Source organism: Mustela putorius, unplaced genomic scaffold, assembly GCF_011764305.1.
Source record: "Mustela putorius furo isolate JIRA1106 unplaced genomic scaffold, ASM1176430v1.1 tig00000145_pilon_pilon_pilon, whole genome shotgun sequence".
NCBI classification, from domain to species: domain Eukaryota; kingdom Metazoa; phylum Chordata; class Mammalia; order Carnivora; family Mustelidae; genus Mustela; species Mustela putorius.
In genome coordinates this window covers 32712466-32734438 of record NW_025421294.1, presented here as the reverse complement: position 1 = coordinate 32734438, position 21973 = coordinate 32712466, and the positions used below count along the sequence as shown (strand labels likewise).

Here is a 21973-nt window from a genome sequence, read left to right as displayed (position 1 = left end):
GACTCCAGTCCAGGACCCTGGGATCATGACGTGTGTGGAAGCCACCCGGGCACCTTACAAACCCAGACTTCTGGTTTCAGATTCCTTATTTCCCTCTCTCGCACACCGTTCACTTATTTATTTAATGTGCATTATTGAGCACAGACTGTTTCAGGAACTGCTTTAAGTGTGTCACATTAGGTTAAGAAGGTTAATAATCTTTGCCTTTCGTTTTTTCAATTAAGAAAAAGAATGTACATGTACTATATATTGTTGGGCAAAAAGTAACAGTAGCTGCTATCCTTTACCCACCCGCTTTTTATTTCTCCGGATGCAACTGCTGTTTTCTGGAAATTTTGGTAAATAACGCAAGTCCCCTGCCTGTCGCGTTTGTGAAGGGGGTTCCTTTCTGCAGTTGGGGATTGGACAGGACGACCTTGGCTGGCTCATCGCCACTCCGTGGGCGGCCACCGCGCAGGATAAGCGAGCTACACCTGGTAACGAGGATGCCGTTCTCGCGTGTAGGGCTGTGGAGTGGGAAGCATGACGGTGCTGCTGGACCTGCTCCCAGAGGGGCCGGGGCCGAGTACCCCGGTAGCAGCACCTCAGGGCCGAGGTACACAGACGAGTTTAACCTGCGTTCTCGGGAGGGGCGGGGCGCGACGAGGCTCCCCGTGGGCGGGGCGCGGGGCGGGGCGGGGCCGGGCGCGACCCAGAGGCTCCCAGCGGGCGGGGCGGTGCGTGGTCGACGTGGCAGCCGCAGGGGCGTGCGCCTTCGGTGGCCATTTTGGAGGCGGGGACGCGCAGCGGTGAGCTCTTGCCGGCGTCTTCGCGGTCTTCTCCGAGCAGTAGTCTTAGCACCCCGAAGTCCTGTCCTGCACTTTCCAACTGCCACACATACGCTCTCTCGGGCCCCCAGGTAAGCGTCAGGCTGGCAGCGACGCAGGTGCTGACGGGCGGTGGGATGGGATGCGGGCGCCAACGGGCGCCGACCCCTCCAGGTGGGCGGGCCAGCGGGCAGCGCCGCGGGATGGTTAGGGTCGCTTCGGAGCCCCGCAGTGGAGTCCCGAGCGCAGGCTGTGCTAGCGTGTACAGTGCGGCCCGGCACGGGGACCCTTGGCCAGGCGAGCAGTCCCTGCCGCGCGTTTAGCACTGTGGGTGCCGGTCCTGGGTCCGGTTCCCGTCCTTGGCTCCGGGGTACGGACCCAGCCTGGCGCCCCTGACCGTTTGGCTCCGCCTTCCAGCGCGCGGGCGGCCGACCGGGACGGGCGGCACAGGCGCCCGCTGACCTTAGCCCGGCCCGGCCTGGAGACGTGGCAGGGCCTGCGGGAAGGCCGCTGTCTCCGGGCACAGGATGCCGGCCGTTCCCGCCTTCTCCCGGCTCCTGGGTCCGTGCCCTGGGAATGGCAGTGGGAAGGAGTTTATTTTCCCCAGGTGCCCTGGCTTTTGCATTCTGCTCTTTGTTCGCCTTTGGGACCGGCTTCCGGCAAACTGGCAGGATAGCTCCTATCCTAGATGGGCAGAATTTATATTCATTTCTGCCTATCAGGGTAGGTATTTTTGAGTGACAACATGTACTTGCTTGGGAACATGACATTTTGGCGTTCCGGTCTTTCTGCTTTACAGCCATTCTTTCATTCAGTTAACGTTTATGGAAGTTTATTTTGGGGTCACAGCTGAGAATGCGTAGACAAAACTCTCACATCCTGCTTTGGCGTTCGTTGTTTGTTAGAGCACCAGTAATAACTGCTTTTAAGGCTTTTACTTTGATCAAAGCTGCATTATTCCATTTCTTTATTGTATTCTTATAAGTAGCCATTCACTTTGTATTAGAAAAACCATAATAGATGCAAATTCGAAGAGACTGAGGACTCAATTTTCTAAGCTATTTTTCATTACTTTCTTTAATGTTGACACCTTAATAACACTTCTTATGCTGAAAAGGTATGCACTAAAACCTTTACCAAGTCTGACACTTCGCTGTAATCACAGTAGCTTTTCTTCAGTAAGAAGGCATGTTTATGTACACCTAATTTACCTAATAACCTCATTAAGCCACTTCTTAGTGTGTCTTTTAAAGACGGAAAGAAATTGACCCTTTGTTGCAGGTTATAAGTTGTTTTCATTGCAGAGACTGTTTTGCCAACACATTCATTAATTTAGGGATCAAGATTATCTTTAAACAGGACTTCTACTGGCCATTGTGAGGATTTGGTAGCATCTGTAAGGAGGAGAACGGGGAGATGAAAAGAGGTGGCTTTGGCAGGGAGGGATCAAGTCCCCAGAAGGCTGTTTGTGTTCCAGTTTATCTCACTTTGGTGTTGAGGTACTGAGTGAAAAGATGCTTGCCTCCCAGATCCCTGGTCTCGACTTAAATGCCATAGATATTTCCTCCACATTCACAACCAAACTCTTTCAAAGTGTTGTGTATTTCTACCTCACGTCCTCCTACTCAGTCCAATTGAAATTGGCTTCTAGCCCTGCTCTTTCCATGGAAACTGCTCTCCCTGTGTTCATATCTTCAGTTTGGAAAATCAATGACATTCTTTCAGATATCACAGTACTTTGGCATTTCTGCAGCATTACTGCTGTCCCTTCCTACCTTGGAACTTCTTTGGCTTTTGGACACCACCGTCTCCTGGTTTTCTCCTTTTTGGTCATTTCACTCTTCGCAAACTCACCTGCCAGGCATTTTTTCAAGGATTGGTTGGGTCATCTTTTCCTTTTCACTTGGTATTCTCTCCTTAGATAACCTTATCCCAGAACACGACTTTAGGACTCAGTAAACTGAAGAAACCTACACTTACGGCTAAACCACAGACTTCATCAGTGTCTCTATTTGGTTGTTTCAAGGAGCTTAAACTCGGTATGTCCAATTTTAAACAGCGCATAATGCCCCTTCCCAAAAAAGAAGACATCAAACCTCTTGACCTTTTCCCGTGTTCCCTGTCTTAGTGAATGCATGGCCATCTATACATTTGTGTAAGTCATGCCCCATCTCCAGTTTTTGAATCTACTCATTCTTCCTTATCTCCCCTGTCATCATATTAGTCTAGGCCAAAGCTTCTCACTCTTGCTACAATTGATATGTGGGGCCAGATAATTCATTCTTGTGAGGGTTTTCCTGTGCCCTGTGCGATTTTTAGTTGTATTCCTAGCCTTTACCTACTAGATACCAGTAGTCCCTCTAGTTCTGACAATGAAAAATGTCTCAGATGTTGTCCAATGACCTCTGGGTCCCTCCTCCCCTCCGTGCACTTTAGAGGCACTTGCCTTGGGTGTTATCAGTTCCTATATGAACTTCTCTCCTTCTTAATAGTCTCTCTGCATTTACTCTGACTGCCCTATATCCCAACCTACATACTGTGGTCAGAGGAGTGTTTTCAGAACACAAATATGAATTGCCAAAAGCTGGAATTCGCCTAAATGTCCTTTACCAGACCAATAGATAAACTGTGGCACATGAGTAAAATGGAATAGCATTCAGAAATTTTTTTAAAAACCCCAACCAGTGATACATCCAACAACTTGGATAGGTCTCAGGAGCATTATATTGACTGAAGAAAAAAAAAAAAGCCAGTCTCAGAATGTCATATGCTATATGGTTCTATTTAGGTAACATTCATTAAATGAGAAAATGATAGAGAACAGTCTCTTGCCACAGCCTGTGGTTAGTGGGAGGCTCTGACAAAGGAGCACCACAAAGGAGATTCTTTAGAATGATAGTGGAGTTGGTTACATGAGTCTTTGTGTGTGATGAAACTTCATGGAGCTACACACACAGACAGAAGCATACACATGTAAAAACAGGTGAAAACCCAAATAAAATCACTGGTTACTAGTACAGCACCAGTGTTAATTTCCTGGGTGTGATCACTCTACTGCAGTTAGGTAAGATGCTGTTGGTTGGAGAAGCTGGGGTTAGGATACTCAGGAACTCTGGTCTATTTTTGCATCTTTTTGCAAATCTAAAACTTCTTCAAAAAAGTTAGAAGGCAAATATGTCATCCCCAGCTTGAATGCTGTACGGTGCCTTTGTGTCCTTAAAAAATCCAACTCCTTGATGTGGTTTATAAGGTTCAACACGGTATGGGTTTTTGCCTGTGTCTCCAGTCTTCATCTTTTTTTCTGTTCCTTGTCACATGGGTTTTCTTGAATATGTCTTGTTCCCTCTACTTTACGCTTGTACACTTGGTGTATATTCACTTTTTCTGGAACCTTCCCTACTTCTTTCCCGTTGCCTAATGAAATTCTGTATCTTTTAGATCTCTGTTTATATGTGACTTCCTTTCCTCACTCAACTGAAAATCGTATTCCCCCTCAAATAGGATGGTGTTCTTACCCTCAGAGCACATAATTAAGGGTACAGTTCATTGGTGGTATTACTTGACCCTCTGCTGTACTGGGCTGTAAGTATCTTGTTTGTCTTTGTTTACATTGTATGTCCAGAGGCACTGGTACAGTGCTTGGCTAGCAGTTGACTTTCATTGAGTATTTGTTAAATGACTGAACACATCAAAATCAAAACCAGAAGTTTTATTTAGAAGTTTTGATTTTATACTTGAGACAGACTTGAAGTTTTTAATTTTTAAGGAAGTTTTCCCATATTTGATAATCCATTTTTCTCTTAGGATCCTGCTATCTATTTAACATTTCTAAAATATGAGACATATCATTTAGCCATTACTACATATGATTTTAAATGTGAACTAGAGGTGCTGGAAAGTGAGCACATTTCAGGTTTTTTTTTCATGTTAATAGAAATAGCCCATATATAATGTTCTATGGGAAAAGAAGAAGAAAAATAAATTAACATATTTTTTATTTTAAATGTATTAGTAACTAGAATGAAGATAAAAGTCTAACGTAGATTCATGTGGCAAAAAATTGTATTAGTGAGTTACTATTTGAAATTTATGAATAATATAAAATTATTTCTCAATTATAAGGTATGTGTATGAAAATGTTATGTGCACATTAAACATTGTCACAGACAATGTTTTTCTAGGAGTTTTGACAGAGCCTTTATCCAGAAATAAGTGGCATTATAAATTGTATAGACCTCTGTGTCTTGATGATTTTTTTCCTAAAATTATTCTTTGAAACTACACTTGATTACTGTGCAATATATGTTCCATTTCTCTATTTTTACAGTAAACCATAATTGAAGAAAAATGATGGAAGAGAGCGGAATAGAGACAACTCCGCCGGGGACTCCTCCACCACACCCCGCAGGCCTGGCTGCAGCTGCCTCAGCTTCCACCCCGCTGCCTTTAGGTACGTGGCGTCGCCAGCATCTGGTGTGGCTGGACGGTAGTAATGATGTTAACTTTCCTCAGAGTGGGTTATAAGAAAAATACATAGACGAAAACATTTCTAACTTTTCCCACGATGAAGGGAAGTGAACTTTTTTTATTGAAGCCCAAAGTTTGTTTTCCTTTGGGTAAACTTTTGTTCTCTATATTCATACTGACTACAGATCGTCATCTTAGGACAAAAGTATCCCAAAAAGCATGTGTTAGTTTTGTCTCATAGTCTTGTCACTTTGTGATGATCAGCCTACTGACCAAAATTTTGGAGTCACTTTGTAGGTTTTTATGCTAAAGGCATCAAGGGTGAAAAACAGCTCTATTTTCTTGGGTGGGGGGTGGGAAGCAAAATGAATGGAAACATAAAGATCTATTTACGAATAGGACTGTAACTTAATTTTATGTAACTGCTACTTTTAGTTAGGGGACTTGAAAGTCATTTGCACTTAGTCGTAGGTGTTGTATATTTTAAATAACACATTAAAGATAATTAATGGGTTATGGTCTGTTAAATTTTTAAATTTTGCAGTAAAAAAGTAATGAGATACTTTGAAAACTAAGTGAATGAAAAGCATTTCTAATTTTTGTGGGGTTTTTTCCTTCCCATCTTCCAGCTGCAACCAGTTCTTTCTCTTCTCCAAATGTGTCCTCCATACAGTCTTTGCCGCCACATGCGTACTCCACCCCTCAGCCGTCCCTCCCTCCCGTGAGGCCCTCGGCACCCTTGCCCTTCGTGCCGCCTTCACCGGTCCCTTCTGTTCCAGCTCTCACGACTTCTGTCCCACCTCCTGTCTCTCCACCACCTGCTGCTGCCTTCAGTAATCCTCCTCTGTCCCACTTCCCGGCTTCATCGTCTGCCCAAAGCACTCTTTTATCTGCACCCCCTTCTGGTCCTCCCACATCGGGATTTTCCGTTGGGGCAACTTACGACATTACAAGGGGACATGCAGGAAGAGCTCCCCAGACACCCCTGATGCCATCATTCTCCGCACCTCCGGTAACAGGTAATTCTCTTACTGATACTTTGAAATAAATGGCTACAGTTAATGTTTAAATACATTTTAAAATAATTGCTTTATTGGCAAATAATTTATATATCATACAATTTACCCTTACGTTAAAGTATATAATTCAGTAGTTGTCACAGTATTTACAGAGTTGTGCAGCCATCACTGTCATCAGTTATAGAACCTTTTAATCACCCCCGAAAGAAGCCCTCTACCTATTAGCAATTACTCCCCACTTGCTCCCGATGTTCACAGCCCCAAACAACCATTCATGAGCTTTGTGCCTCTATGAGTATACCTATTTTGGATTTTTCATATAAATAGAATCATACCATATATAGTCTTGTGACAAACTTCGTTCACTTAGTGTGTTTTTTTTGAAGATTTTATTTGAGAAAGCAAGTGAGCGAGCACATGAGTGTGGGAAGAGGTGAGGGAGAAGCACACTCACTGCTTAGCAGGGAGCCTGATGCGGGGCTCCATCCCAGGACCCTGAGATTGTTACTGGAGTCGAAGGCAGACATTTAACCTACTGAGTCAACCAGGCTCCCCTCAGGGTATTTTTAAGTTCATCCATGTTGTAGCATGTGTCTGTACTCTGTTTTTATGGGTCAGTATTCTGTAGTAGGGATTTTCCTTCCACGTTTTGTTTATTCATTTCATCCATTGATGAACTTCTGTGTTGTTTCTACTTTTTGATATTACACATACTGCTTTTATGAACATTTGTGTACAGGTTTTTGTGAAGACATATTTTCACGTCTCTTGGGTATATAACTAGGCATGGAATTGTTTGCTTTCAAGAAACTGCTAGACTGTTTTCCAAGGCATTTTTACCATTTCACTTTCTCTTCAGTACTGTTTGAGGGTTTCAGTATTGCTGCATTACTTTTTTTTTAAACTTTTTTCTTTTTTGCCGCTTTACTTTCAACTCATGTCTTTGATTTCTGGAGTTTTCTTTTCTCATGTTTTGATATTTACATTATCAAAATAAAGGTAATGTTACTAGTGATAAATTTTGTGTGTTGTAAAATGTAGAGTATGTATATTATATGTAGTGTCAGATAAAATTTTAAATACTTGTTCTAATATTTTGTATACTTACAGAGAGACAGCAAGGCGATATTTGAGAGTTTTTTTAAAAGCTTTACTTAAAAGGATGGTCCAGGGAGTAGGGAGTATTTTTATTTAGCCAGGTAAAAATTTAAAACCAAATAAAAGCTTCATGTGTGCCTTAAGTTTATGGTAATGGGCCATCTTCTTTTCTAAATCGGTTACACCTACTTTTCTAGCTTCCCTGGAATAATTGTTGGAAACCAGTATTAAAACTTCGTCCTTGGGACGCCTGGGTGGCACAGTTGGTTAAGCGGCTGCCTTCGGCTCAGGTCACGATCCCAGCGTCCTAGGATCGAGTCCCGCATCAGGCTCCTTGCTCGGCAGGGAGCCTGCTTCTCCCTCTGCCTCTGCCTGCCTCTCTGTCTGCCTGTGCTCACTGGCTCGCTCTCCCTCTATGCCTGACAAATAAATAAATAAAATCTTTAAAAAAAACAAAACAAAACTCCATCCTTGTCATCCTTTGCCTGTTACATCTAGTTTTAGGAAAAGAAGTAATTTCGTTCTGATTTTTATTAATCCAACTTTGCTAATCTAGTTTTACTAATAAATTTTTTTGCATAGTATAGGCATTATGTCTATCTCTTTGAATATATGAATTTTCTTTTTTGAGTTAAAGTAGGGCATATAAAATAAATATTGTTACATGCTTTTATATGTTGGTCTTGGGTGCTCACATCAATTATTTTTATGCATTAAAGGGATTAGAATTACAGTTGTCCACATCCATGTGCTAAATAGGACCAACAGGGAGTACTTTTTGATACATATTTTGTCCTTTTTCAGGACACTTGGTTAAAAAGTCTACAGAAAGGGCAGGAAATTTCTTGAGAATTTTGTTTTGTTTGCATTTTATAAAGGTTTAGGTGATTCTTGGTGTGCATACCTCAGTCTTGAAATGCCTGAGTATGTATTTACATTATGTACGCCAAGAATCACCAAAACGTTTATAAAATATGAAAGCTATTTTGAGTACTCATCTCCTACAGTGTATCTTCTTTTCATAGAAAATCGCTTATGAGATGAATTATATATATTGGAAATTTTTGCCACATACCAGGTATTTTGCCAACTCCCATTACTCAGCAAGCCAGTTTGACATCTCTGGCCCAAGGACCAGGAACCACATCAGCCATTACGTTTCCAGAGGAACAAGAAGATCCTCGAGTTGGTAGAGGTCAGGATGAAGCATCTGCTGGTGGACTCTGGGGTTTTATTAAGGTAACGGGTATTGAGTTTGAAAGTTATACTGAACTTTTTAATTTCGAAACTATTAGATGTTCATTAGAATGATTTTGAAAGCGTAAAATGCTATAAAGAAAAAATAGTAATTCTTTTTATTCTTATTACCAGTTTTCTGTAGTTCTCAGTCTTTTTATGTGCGTATCTCTACAATTGTAATTTTTTAGATTACTCAAAATGGGTTAGTAACATGTGGATACTGTTTTGTATCTAGCATATATTAGGAACATCTTCCCAGTCATAAATATTCTGCAGAAATTTTTTTTTCCTTTATGGCTGTTTTTGCCCTGCATGCCATAGGGCATTTATTTCCTGTATTTTGCTAATGTAGTTTAGTATTCTGTAATAGTAATTTTTTTTTTAAGATTTTATTTATTTATTTGACAGAGATTACAAATAGGCAGAGAGGCAGGCACAGAGAGAGGGGGGAAGCAGGCTCCCTGCTGAGCAGAGAGCCCAATGTGGGGCTCGATCCCAGGACCCTGAGACCGTGACCTGAGCTAAAGGCAGAGGCTTAACCCACTGAGCCACCCAGGCGCTCCCATTTTCCTTTTTTTTTAATCCTTCTGTACCTTTTCAAGGTTTTCTTCATACAGGGATTACTACTACTTTCCCTGGTTAAGAGCATGTGTCAGTGTGTCTGTTAGCACTTGTATCCAACTCAACTCTACATGTCCTATAAATCATTCTTCTAATATTCTGCATAAGATTGGTCAACAGTTCTAAATATCAATATTAAGGATTCAGCTTTTCTCTGAACCACCTTGGTTCAGTGATTGGTTGGAAGAAGTGGAATGATGGCCTGTTAGCCAGGTGCCATCTCAGAAGCCACTGCTCCCCTGAAGTCTTTTTTACCACGGGAGAAGTAGAGCACAAGAAAGGAATACTCAGACCTGGTTCCTTCTGTTTAATAGTGTGGTTTTAAGAATTCAGAGGAATAGGGCTGAGTTAAAAGAAAAAATTTGGGAATAAACACAACAAATGGGAAGTAGAAAAAAATGTTAATAGAAGATAGCAGAGTAATATATATTAATAGGTAAATTTGGGGAGTAATGATGAGAAATGTTGATATTATTTTTTTCTTAGGGAGCGAAGTATGTGTTTATGGAGACAACTAATTATAGTTTTTATTTGGGACCTTGATGGATAGGTTTTGCCTAGTCTTTGTTATAAATAAAAAGATGTGAAATGAAATTAAAATATATACATACAAAGAAATAAGATGCATATATAGGGATACATGGGTATAATGAATACATATGAATATATACATCCATAAAATGAATACATGTATGTGTGTGTACATGGAATTCCTATGTCAGTGCTCCTCGGAATGTGGTCTGCACACTGCCATGGGTCTGTGAGAAAAAGAGAATGTGAGAGTGAGCCTTTTGAAAACTTAACAGCAATTTGACACTGCTGTAGCCTTGTTTTTCTTATATTTTACCAAATTACAAGTCTGTGATGTATCAGAAACATAAGAGTTTTCTTACACCATCAGGTGTTCTTTGCTTAGAATGGGTGTTTATGTGTTATTTTATCTTGTGCAGGGTGTGGCCGGAAATCCTATGGTGAAATCTGTGCTTGATAAAACAAAACATTCAGTAGAAAGCATGATTACAACGCTGGACCCCGGCATGGCTCCATATATCAGTATGTACTTAAGATAGAGCAGCATCTGCCTGTGTTTTTAAAGTATATGCCTTTGTCAGGCTCTCACTCTTACTCTATAGTCTTGTAATCAGTGAAAATCCTATGTTGTAAGTTGCTTATAAGTCTTAGTATTATTAATTTATCTTTTTCTTAGTCACAAATTTTGAAAACACCATAGGATGAACTTTGGGAGGAGTGAGACCAATATGCATTAGTATACTAATTAGTATGCTTTAACTGTAAGTAGTATATTTTAATTGTAAATATGATTAGCGTTGCATTGTATGAATTTTCCTTTATTCACTAAGGACATTTGAAGTGATATTGGTTATATTTGATTTTGGTAAGTGTCCAATTATCTGTTTTAATTAAATGTGATTAGACTTAACCTGGGAATAATATTTTTAGAGGAAATTAATCTATTTATTAAGAATATCTGATTAATAGGTTTGGCGGGGGAGCTGTTTTAGCCACCCTTGAATCCTCCTTCCCAAGAATTCTGTAGACATGACATAGGCATACATGTTGTCTGCCATTTAATTTTGAGTGTACCTGTCCACTATGTGAAGAAATAACCACTTTAATGGGATCCGTGGGCAATTATTAGTCATTCTGTTAAACATAGCACCTTGGAAGCCAAAGCTGTGCACTAGAACAGAGATTTTCAATAGCAATAAAAAATCAGTTGCTTTCAGCAGTCCTGATCCTGTTGGTAGTTTACAAACCAGTAAATGTCAAAGAACAAGATCTTTGTCCTTTATTATCAGAATTATCATTTATTAAGTGCTTGCTCTGCCAGACAGTACTTAGGAACTCTGCAAGCTAAGTATTTTCCTCAAGTTGTAGATGAGGAAGAGATGATCTCTCTGAGTTTGGGTTCAGAGAGATGATTATCCTTAGCCACACAGCTTGGTGGAGCTAGATTGAGCCCATGTTCAGTTTGTTTCTGCACTTAGCTACTTTGCTTCCCTGAAAGTAGAAAATCGATTTAAGTATCAAGTCAGCTGAATTGTTCTTATAACTGCCCGAGGATTTAGAAATTGGACTGTACCATAGATAAGACTTCCTATATTCATAATAATCGAGTTTGACATAATTCATACATCATATATATTTTTTTCTTCATGAGGTCTTTTTTTTTAAGACATTATTTATTAGAGGGGCGCGTGGGTGGCTCAGTGGGTTAAAGCCTCTGCCCTCGGCTCAGGTCATGATCCCAGGGTCCTGGGATCGAGCCCCGTATTGGGCTCTCTGCTCAGCAGGGAGCCTGCTTCCCCCTCTCAGTCTGCCTCTCTGCCTACTTGTGATTTCTCTCTGTCAAATAAATAAATAAAATTAAAAAAAAAAAGACATTATTTATTAGAGTGAGAGAGAGCACGAGACAGGAGGGTCAGAGGGAGAAGCAGAATCCCTAGTAGGTGGGGAACCCCATGTGCGACTTGATTCTGGGATTTGGGAATCATGACCTGAGTTGAAGGCAGATGCTTAACCGATTGAGCCACCTAGGCACCCGCCACAAGCCCATATTTTGAATGAGGGAAAGAAAGAAATTAGTATTTTTGGAGTCCTTGCTATTTTAATAGGTACTGTGTTAGACTGTGAAAGCAGTTATTTACTCCTTAGAACAAGCCCTATGAGGTGGCCGATACTTTGCTGTGAAGAAACAAGCTCAGTGACTTCACTGACGTAACAGAGCTAATGAAGTCAGGATTCAAACCCAAGGCTTTATCTCAGGCCAGTAGTCTGCCTGACATCAAGAAAAAGGCAAAAGGTGAAGGGGGTAGGATTCTGGAGGAAGGTACAAAATGAAATGCCTGTTAGTGAATATCATAACTTAACATATGATCTTGATCAGGTAACTGTAAAAAGCAGTAAAACTAATATGAAAAAGTTGACACCTTATTGACAGGCAGTGAAAGCAAGGCCATTCTGATGTAACAAAACTTGAATTAAAACCCAAGGTATTTTTAGAGAAATATTCTAGACATCATAACACTTTCAGAGATATCAAGAAAACACAAGAACTATTAGAAATGGATTGTAACACAGTTTAGGTTCCTACATTCTTAGAATTACTTTTCCCATCATCATTAAAGGTGGCACTGCTTATTAACAAAAGGCCGGGCGCCTGGGTGGCTCAGTGGGTTAAGCGGCTGCCTTTGGCTCAGGTCATGATCTCAAGGTCCTGGGATTGAGTCCCACATCGGGCTCATTGTTCCGTAGGGAGCTGGCTTCTCCCTCTGCCACTCTGTCTGCCTGTACTTGCTCGCGCTCTCTCTCTCTCTCTCTCTCTCTGACAAAGAAATAAATAAAATCTTCTTTAAAATAAAATGCTCCGGGCGCCTGGGTGGCTCAGTGGGTTAAGCCGCTGCCTTCGGCTCAGGTCATGATCTCAGGGTCCTGGGATCGAGTCCCGCATCGGGCTGTCTGCTTAGCGGGGAGCCTGCTTCCTCCTCTCTCTCTCTCTCTCTCTCTCTGCCTGCCTCTCTGTCTACTTGTGATCTCTCTCTGTCAAATAAATAAATAAAAATCTTAAAAAAAAAAATGCTCCTTTTTAAGTTGGGAAGATGGTAGTTTGGGTCTAAACACTTGTAATAAGATGCTATGAGATGAGGGGATGAAAATGTGTGTGATTGATCAGCTGTGTAGTGAAGAGGACTTTGGAGTTTGGCAGATACAGGTTTGAGTCCCGACATCATGGCTAAGTAAGTTGCTTTGTCATCTTGGACAAGGTATTATAAGTCTTAGTTTCCTCAGCCTATAAAAAAAGTTCATCATTTGTGTCTTGCGGTATTTTGTGAGGTTGGTAATAATTATATACTAAAATGTTAGTATATGGCATTTTTGCTTAAGAGAATTTTATCATTTTATTTTGGAATTAAAATTTTCTTTTGATCTTTGTAGAATCTGGAGGTGAACTGGATATTGTAGTGACCTCAAATAAAGAAGTAAAAGTTGCTGCTGTCCGAGATGCCTTCCAGGAGGTCTTTGGCTTAGCTGTGGTCATAGGGGAAGCTGGACAGTCCAATATTGCCCCACAGCCAGTAGGCTATGCAGCTGGATTAAAAGTGAGTAATACAATACCTTTTTTCAGCATAAAGAAACTGGCAGTTAATTTTTTCATAATTCTGGTGATAATCTTTGGTCTTTATGGAGCTAATGGGTTTTTACATTCTGAGGTATTGATCGTCTTGGTTTTTATTTTGACAACTGTTGTGTTACAACGATACAGGGTCAGGTTTGATGCTTGGGGCAGGGAGGAATCACATGCAGAGAATACAGAGAGTAGTTCAGAAGAAATCTTAATCGATTGCTAACCTGTAAGTCCTACTGAACTTAAACATTTTATACTGAAATTATAGTATTACTTGAATTCTCTAAGCTTTATATTACTATCACTGTTAATAATAATAATTTATACTTATGTATTTCTTCATGGTTTTGGAAACTCTTAACATATTTGAAATTTTCCAGAGTAGTAATGGGGCTCCAGTAGGCAGGTTCTAGATTGACCCTCTAAGTCTGCCTTTTCCCTTGTGCTTGCTGACGGGACTCAGCATTCTTCAGAGAGCTTTCCCTTGCTTCCTCGGCTTGATTCTTCCTTTCTCCATTCTTTTAATTCCCTTGTCTTAAAAGACCCAACTAGCTAGCACCTTTTAGGTATGTATTACACCTTTATATAACCAGAGTTTGCCAGGATCTCTCTCTCTCTTTTTTTTGGCCAGGATCTCTTTTAATAGAGACCTATTAAATCTTACTATCAGTAGTAATATCAAAAGGAGGGCACTGCCTTAGTTTTTCCATAGTGAGAGAAGAGGATCTTGTGATCAAGTCTATACATAATAAACTCTCCATAACAGGGACAGATGATAGGATAACTTACTTTAAAGAGAAATTTCATACAAGTGCATAGTGACACCACCACTTCAGTATTACACAGTTTGTCTTCTGGCCTGTTACTATTTAAAAATTTGTCCCATGTCTGCATAAAACCAGGCCAATTTCCAGTGAACTAGAACTGGTCCCCCCCAAACCAGTGAAGGTTAAAGTTCCAAGAATCCTGTCCTCCCATATTATTTATTTATTTATTTATTTATTTATTACCACCAGTATATAGACACACAGGAACAAATGAACACTGAACCAGGTCATCAGCATACAAATATTTCTCCCGCTTTAAAAAGCATACAAAAGAAATTTTTAGCAGATTTTTTTTTTACCTCCTCTTCTCATGATCGAATACCTTAATTTTTAGTTGCTTCTTTTTGCAGCAGAACTCCTCCACAAAGAATTGCCAGCATTTTATCTCTAGTTGTTCCCTGCATATTCTCTTCCCCCTGGCTCCGTCAGGTGCTCAGCCTGACTCCTCGGAGAATGCTGTACAGATCAGCAGTGTTCCCCATCTTGTTTTGCCTGTCAGTGGCTTTTGAGACAGTTCTTATTCTTTATTGTTTCTTTCACTTCTGAAGCGCCGCACTGTTTTTTTTCCCCCGCCTCACTATTTGTTCACTCCTCTGTGCCGCCTCTTTTGGTTTCCCCTAATGATCCTGTCTTTACATTCCTTCCCTCGTGAGCTCATAGTGTCTCATGGCTTTAAATACCATCTGTGAGTGGACAGTTTCAAGTTTCTATCTCCAGCACTGGCCTCTCACCTAAACTAGATGCATGTTGAAGTTGTCTGAGTTCTCAACACCTTAAACTGAATGTCTCAAACTTATACTGTACCTAGCATCCATCTGCTTTTCTTTCCTCCAAGCCTGTTCCTTTAGCCTTGTCCATCTCTGTTCATTGATGGCAGTACTATCCTTCCCGTTTCTCAGGTGAGCCACCTTAGAGTCACCCATAACTTCTCTCTTTATCCATGTCTGGTTCTTCAGGAAATCTTAATTCATCTCCACACTTGTTCACAGTGTGTCCAGCATCTGACTCCTCACATCACTGCGTCTCTCTCTGGAACCTTGACATTGCCTACTACGAGGCCATCCAATTTTAGTGTTATCTGATAAGGTAACTTTGTGGCCTTCTAGGTCATTCTGAACAGAGTAGACCGGTAATCCTTTTAAGTCATAGGTCAGAACATGTCACTTGTGTTTCAGCACTTTATATTTTACTCATTGTAAACCCACATTCCTTAGGGTGGCTTCCATGGCCCCAACACAGTCTGGCTGATGTGGTGTTTGTTTCCTCTCTGGCTGCTTCTCCAGCGGACCTTCCCATTGCCCACTCATGCCAGTCACGTTGTCTTCCTTCTGTTCTTCATACTTGGCTGGCATGCTCCTCTCTTAGCCTTTTCTCTAGCTCTTTCTTCTCTTTGGGACATTCTTCCCTCAAATATATACTTGGTTGACTTTCTAAACCTTCCTTAAGTCTTCACTCTAGTCTTCCTTGCATGGCGTGGTCTGTCCTCATTGCCTGCTGAGTACTACATTCCACACTTACATACCAAGATCACCCTTTCTCTCCTCTCTGTTTCCTTTCCTGTAGTACTCAGCACCTTCTCCTACACTGTGTCATTTAGTTTTATATTCGTGTTTTATGTTTTCCCATAGGAATTAAGGTCCTCAAGAGCAGGACCTTTCTTTTTGAGTCATGGATGTGAACTCTCAGATGTTCTTTAAAATGAGTATCTAGCAGTTTTATCAAAATTCCAAATGCTAAACTTCAGGGGTGCCTGGGTGGCTCAGTCAGTTATGCGGCTGCCTTCAGCTCAGGTCATGATCCCAGAGTCCTGGGATTGAGCCCCGCATCGGGCTCCCTGCTCAGTGGGGATCTGTTTCTCCCTCTACCCTTCCCCCCTGCTTGTGATCTATCATTCATGTTCTCTCTCAAATAAATAAAATCTTCAAATAAATTAATAAATTAAACCTTAAACACCAGAATTAAAAGTGCCAGGAGTATGTTTTTAAAATTCTTTATTTTCTCAAGTAAACAGTCTAGTATGCAAAATACTTTCATTGTGAGGTTTGCTTTCACTTTTACTTTAACACCCTATCAGTTTCATGAGGAGAATAAAGATTTTTCATTTAATAGCACTCTAGTGGCCCATCCATTGTGATACCTTGATCAAACCTCCACAATCAATCAGTGATCTTCAGACTGTTCTAGAAGTACCTCTGTTGATACACAAAGAATTTACAAGCTGTAAAGAGACCCAGAGAGTTTTAAGGAACTCAGCTTCTTCAGCTTCCATATGTACTCTTGCCTAAAAATTTTCTGCCTGAATACTTACCTGTGGTTAATTAAGGTAACTTGTTCTCCTTTCCCATCTCCCCCTTACAAAACCCACTTCGCTTCCTTTGGGAAATGAGACATACCTTGTATCCACTAAATATTCACATGATACATTGCCTCCAAACATAAAATACTCGCAAGTGTCATCGGAAGGAAGGGACAATTCAAAATAGTGTTTTTGATGTTGGGAATACAAATGACATAATGCCTGGGTAAAACCCTTTTGGAAGTCATGTGGCTTCCTTTTGTTTGTTCCCATCAGAAATAAAGAGGGGACCAGACTGAGTTGTCAGCTGATAGGTCATTAATTTTTGATGATAAATCACCCTGTGATATTTGGAGTATAATTCAAAATTTCACAGTTTTTAAAACAAGGGCCTTAAATATTTTGTTATAGTAAATATTATTACATAGAAGATACTTAAAAATCATTAGGTGCTGTTCTTGTAAGGCTGAGATTTTTTCTGAAAGAAAAACCTCATCTTCTAGATCATACTTCAGTTATGTTGTGGTTTGACTACTGTCCGACAGATTCATTTGTGCTATTGGTTTTGCTCTTCAAATTCAGACATTTGGGTTTCTTTTCCATAATTTTTTTAAAAAGATTTTATTTATTTATTTGATAGAGATCACAAGTAGGCAGAGAGGCAGGCAGAGAGAGAGAGCCTGCTGAGCAGAGAGCCCAATGCGGGGCTCGATTCCAGGACCCTGAGATCATGACCTGAGCCGAAGGCAGAGGGTTTAACCCACTGAGCCACGCAGGTGCCCCCTTTTCCATAATTTTTAATAAAAGCTTAAAATAAAAATTCATTAAAACTGATAACATGCATAGGAAAATCATTTATAAATTTATCAGTTTTTAATTCTTTTCAGAAACAGTAGAGGGAGCTAATGAGAAGAAAAATAATGTAGAATCCTAAAATATTAAAATTTCAATCCAGATTTTTTTACTCCCCTTCAGATTGTGTTTGAAGTGATTGGCTCTTTGAAGGAAAACTGAAGTTTAAAGGAAATAAATCTACTATAATTAATGTTAGGAAGCCCTGAAACTTATGTGCCAGCCATTAATTTCATCAAAAAGCCTGTCATAGTTACCACCGCTGTTTTATAACTTATATTCATCAAAGATGTAGATAACATTTACATGCACATTAGAAGCAGCATGGGATTTTGATTAAACAAAATTGCTTAGTATAAACTCTTAGAGTACAGGGTAAACTCTGGGGGCCTTTCTGTATCTTTCTTCTGTTCGAGACAATTACTTGAGTGTGGTTTGAAAACTATGTAATTCTTGATTCCTTACACTTCTGAAAATAAAGTTAAAATTTCATTCTCAAAATGAAAGGGCTAATCTTAAGTGTAAGGGCTAATCTTAAAGTGTCTATATTTGTGATTCCAGAAGATGCCACACTTAATTAACATCAGAGGAGAAGAGGCACATATAACCCTCACTTCATTTTTTTTATCCTGTGTTGTAGGATAGTAGAAAATGAACAAGCTTAGTTTCCTGGAAGCATCAGATCTAGGGCTATTTTGTTGCAGTGCTTAGCTGAGATATCTTCAAAGAGCCAGGAATGAATCTCCTAAATACCCCACTAATCCTATAATAGTTTTTACTGAATTAACATTTTTTTTTAAATATTTTATTTATTTATTTGACAGACGGAGATCACAAGTAGGCAGAGAGGCAGGCAGAGAGAGAGAGGAGGAAGCAGGCTCCCTGCAGAGCAGAGAGCTCGATGTGGGGCTCTATCCCAGGACCCTGGGATCATGACCTGAGCTGAAGGCAGAGGCTTTAACCCACTGAGCCACCCAGGCGCCCCAACTAAATTAACATTTATTTAAACTTACTCATAACCAAATTTAACCATTACTGATTTCCTCTTGGGAGGAAAATGATTTAGGCAAATTTACATTATTCAGTGTAACATCTGTTAAATTTTCTTTCAAATTCAACAGCTGCCTCATTCACTGTTACTAGATTGACATCATTCAGATTCTTTAACATAAGCGATACAAATTTTTAAGAAGGCCCTTATTTCTTACCTTTTGTTGGGTTAGACTGTGCGTGGTACTAGAGAGATAAAAGTAAGATAGTCAATATTAGTATAGCTTAATTCATACCTTCTTTCATCCTTCATAATTAAAAGCTAATGTCTTAAATTGGTTTATCCATTTTCATGCACTGGTCAGCTTCTCTTTATTTCTGTTGTCTCTGAAATAAGTTTAGTTATCTCTAGAAGTGTCCTAGCTTTTGAAATTCTCATTTGATAAGGATTGACCACTTTTTCTTATTCACTACTTACCTCTGCTGTCCAGAGTAAAAGTAGGTTAATGTATTATCAATGGTAGTTTTATTCAAGAAAGTAGAACACATTTTGTCTTGCTTTTTGAATACTTACTTTCACTTCCCTTATGAACACTGTTAATGAGGTGATTCAGATAAAGTAGTAAGTAGCAATTTTATTAGAAAACTTGGAGTTTTCTACCATAAGAAATGTATTGATGATTTTGAGTTATCTGTACAGTGTTCTAGTCCCTCAGTTTTATTGCATATTAATAACTTTCTTAAATAAGTTTCAGTGCAATATACACGTTTGTAGTTAAAAATAAATCACCAGTCATTTTCATGCATATTTTAAGGCTATCTTTAAAGGAAGTAAGAAGCCAGAGAAAAAAAATCCACTTTGATATGACTGCCTACCTAGATACCTCAAGAGAAAATTAAATAAAAACGACTAGGACTGAAAAAAGATTTTTGTCAGTAAGGTAGCCCTTAGCAGATCAACATTAAGAAGTACATAGTTTCATTATATTAGTAATGACCAATTAAAACATTAATACAAATGTCCTTTTATAGAGCAACCAAAATAATAGTGTATGTGGGAATATTTAGAATGTGTTGTATGAACTGTTAATACCAAGGGGCACATGATTGGATTATTTTTTTACTATTCTTTATACTTCCATATTTTTTGAATATTTACAGTGGGTGTATAGGTGTTCATGTGTAAATGTATTTGTGTAATATTGTATAATCATAAATTAGGATATTTGATACTGAATGGTTAGAAATAGTCTCTAACCTCCATGGTTGTCATTCAGGGTGCCCAGGAACGGATAGACAGCTTGCGTCGAGCTGGAGTGATCCATGAAAAACAGACTGCTGTGTCAGTAGAAAACTTCATTGCAGAATTGCTACCTGACAAGTAAGAGGCTTTTTTTTTAATAACATAATAACAAATTTGCTTTCTTGTAGTGAGAACTCTCAGGATCTACTCTTTTAGCAATTTTCATATACACAATATAGTAGTATTAAGTGTAGTCACTGTGCTGTACATTTGATCCTCATGACTTAATAACTGAAAATTTCTATCTTCTAACCTGCTTCACTCATTTTAGTCACCTCCGCCATCACCCTGCCAACCATCAGTCTGTCTTTGTGAGTTTCTTTTTTTTATTCCATGTAAAAGTGGGATTATATGGTATTTATTTTCTCTTTTTTCCCTTAGTATAATGCCCTGAAGGTCCATGCATACTGTTGGAAATGGCAAGATTTCCTTCGATTTCCATGGCTGAATAATGTAGTGTGTGTGTGTATGTGTGTGTTTATGCACACACATTTTCTTGATTCATTCTTTCATTGACAGGCACGTAGGTTGCTTCCATGTCTTGGTTATTGTCAGTAATGCTGCAGTGAACTGGGTGGGAGGTGCATATATATCTACAAGGTAGTGTTCTCATTTCCCTCCAATAAATACCCAGAAGTGGAATTGCTGGATCATATAGCTCATTTAATCTTTTGAGGAACTTACAGATTGTTTTCCATAGTGGCTGCACCAGTTTACTTTCTTATCAAGAACTTTTTTTTTCTCCATATCTTTTCCAACACTTTTATTTTTTTACTTTTTGGTAGTAGCCATCCTAACAGGTGTTAAGGTAATATCTCATTTTGGTTTTGATTTGCATCTCCCTAATGAAGAGTGATGTTGAGCATCTTTTCATGTGTCTATTGGAAAACTTTCATGTGTCTTAGGAAAACTTTTCAGAGCCTCTGCTCATTTTTTAATTGGATTATTTTTTTTGCTCTTAAGTTCTTTGAGTTTTTGATAGGTTTTAGATGTTAAGACTTTCTGAGGTATGTGATTTGTGAATGTTTTCTCCCCTTCAGAAGGTTGCCTTTTCATTTTGTTGATGGTTTCCTTTGCTGTATAGAACCTTTTTAGTTTGATGTAGTCCTACTTAATGATTTTTGCCTTTGTTGCCTTTGCTTTTGGTGTCAAATCCAAAATATTATCACCAAGATTGGTATCAAACAACTTACACCATCGTCTAGAAATTTGGTTTGTGGTCTTAAGTTCAAGTCTTGAATCTATTTGAGTTACTTTTTGTGTATGGTGTAAGTACTCCAGTTTCCCCAACACCATGTATTGTACAGACTGTACTTTTCCCATTGTATATTCCTGGCAGTTTGGTGTAAACTAATTGGCCATATAGGTGTGGGTTTATTCCTCAGTTCTTTTTTCTATTGGATTGATCTTTGTGTCTATTATTATGCCAATACCATACTATTTTGATGGGTATAGCTTTGTAATATAGTTCAAAATATAGTTTGAAATCAAAGAGTGTGACGCTGCTTCTTTCTCAAGATGGCTTTGGTTATTCAGGGTCTTGTTCCATACAAACTTGAGGGTTGTTCTGTTTCTGTGAAAAATGCCATTGGAATTTTTGTAGAGATTATATTGAATTTGTAGATTGCTTAATGAATACTGTGGATATTTTAACAATTTTAATTTTTCGAATCCCTCAATCTGGAATATTTTTTTCATATATTTGAGTTTTCAGTTTTTTCCATTAATGTCTTACATAGTTTTCAGAGTAGAGATTTTTCACCTTCTTGGTTAAATCTATTCCTCAGTGTTTTGTCACAGTGTTCTGTCATTCCTCAGTGTTTGGATGTGATTTTTAAGTGGTATTTTTTCTCTAAGTTTTCTTTTTTGGTAGTTTATTAGTGTATAGAATATGCAACAGATTTTGGCATATCTATACACTACAGATTTTGATTTTTTATTCTGCACTTTTACTGAATTCATTTATAAGTTCCAAGTTTTAGAGTTTTTATTTTGTTTACTTGTTTGTATTGTTTTTCCATATGTAGTATCATGTCATCTGAAAATAATCACAGGTTTTCTTCTTCCCTTCCAGTTTGGATCCCTTTTATTTGTTTTTCTTGCCTAATTGCTCTGGTAAGGATTTTCAGTACCATACTGAATAAAGGAAGTGGAAAGAGTGGCATCTTTGTCTTGTTCCTGATCTTAGAGGAAACACTTTCAGCTTTTGATTGCTGAATGTGATACTAGCTATGGGCTTATCATATGTGGCCTTTATTATTTTGAGTACATTCTTTCTAAACCTGTTCAGAGAGTTTTTATCATTACC

The 21973-nt window shown here is 39.2% G+C and overlaps 1 protein-coding gene across 2 annotated transcripts in view; it reads left to right on the top strand.

Annotated features, from left to right (window-relative positions):
• The first annotated feature begins 771 nt into the window (after window positions 1–771).
• PRRC1 (proline rich coiled-coil 1) overlaps window positions 772–21973 on the top strand; it is a 37832-nt gene continuing 16630 nt past the window's right edge. Inside the window, exons 1-8 of one of the 2 annotated variants that reach the window (XM_045075556.1) lie at window positions 787–898; window positions 4308–4388; window positions 5134–5256; window positions 5903–6292; window positions 8469–8629; window positions 10201–10303; window positions 13208–13371; window positions 19640–19743. In XM_045075556.1, coding sequence (XP_044931491.1) covers window positions 5154–5256; window positions 5903–6292; window positions 8469–8629; window positions 10201–10303; window positions 13208–13371; window positions 19640–19743 — 1025 coding nt within the window. In that variant the 5' untranslated portion in view covers window positions 787–898; window positions 4308–4388; window positions 5134–5153. Of the gene's footprint in view, window positions 899–4307; window positions 4389–5133; window positions 5257–5902; window positions 6293–8468; window positions 8630–10200; window positions 10304–13207; window positions 13372–19639; window positions 19744–21973 lie in introns of both variants that reach the window. The other variant, XM_045075555.1, reaches the window with a different exon arrangement.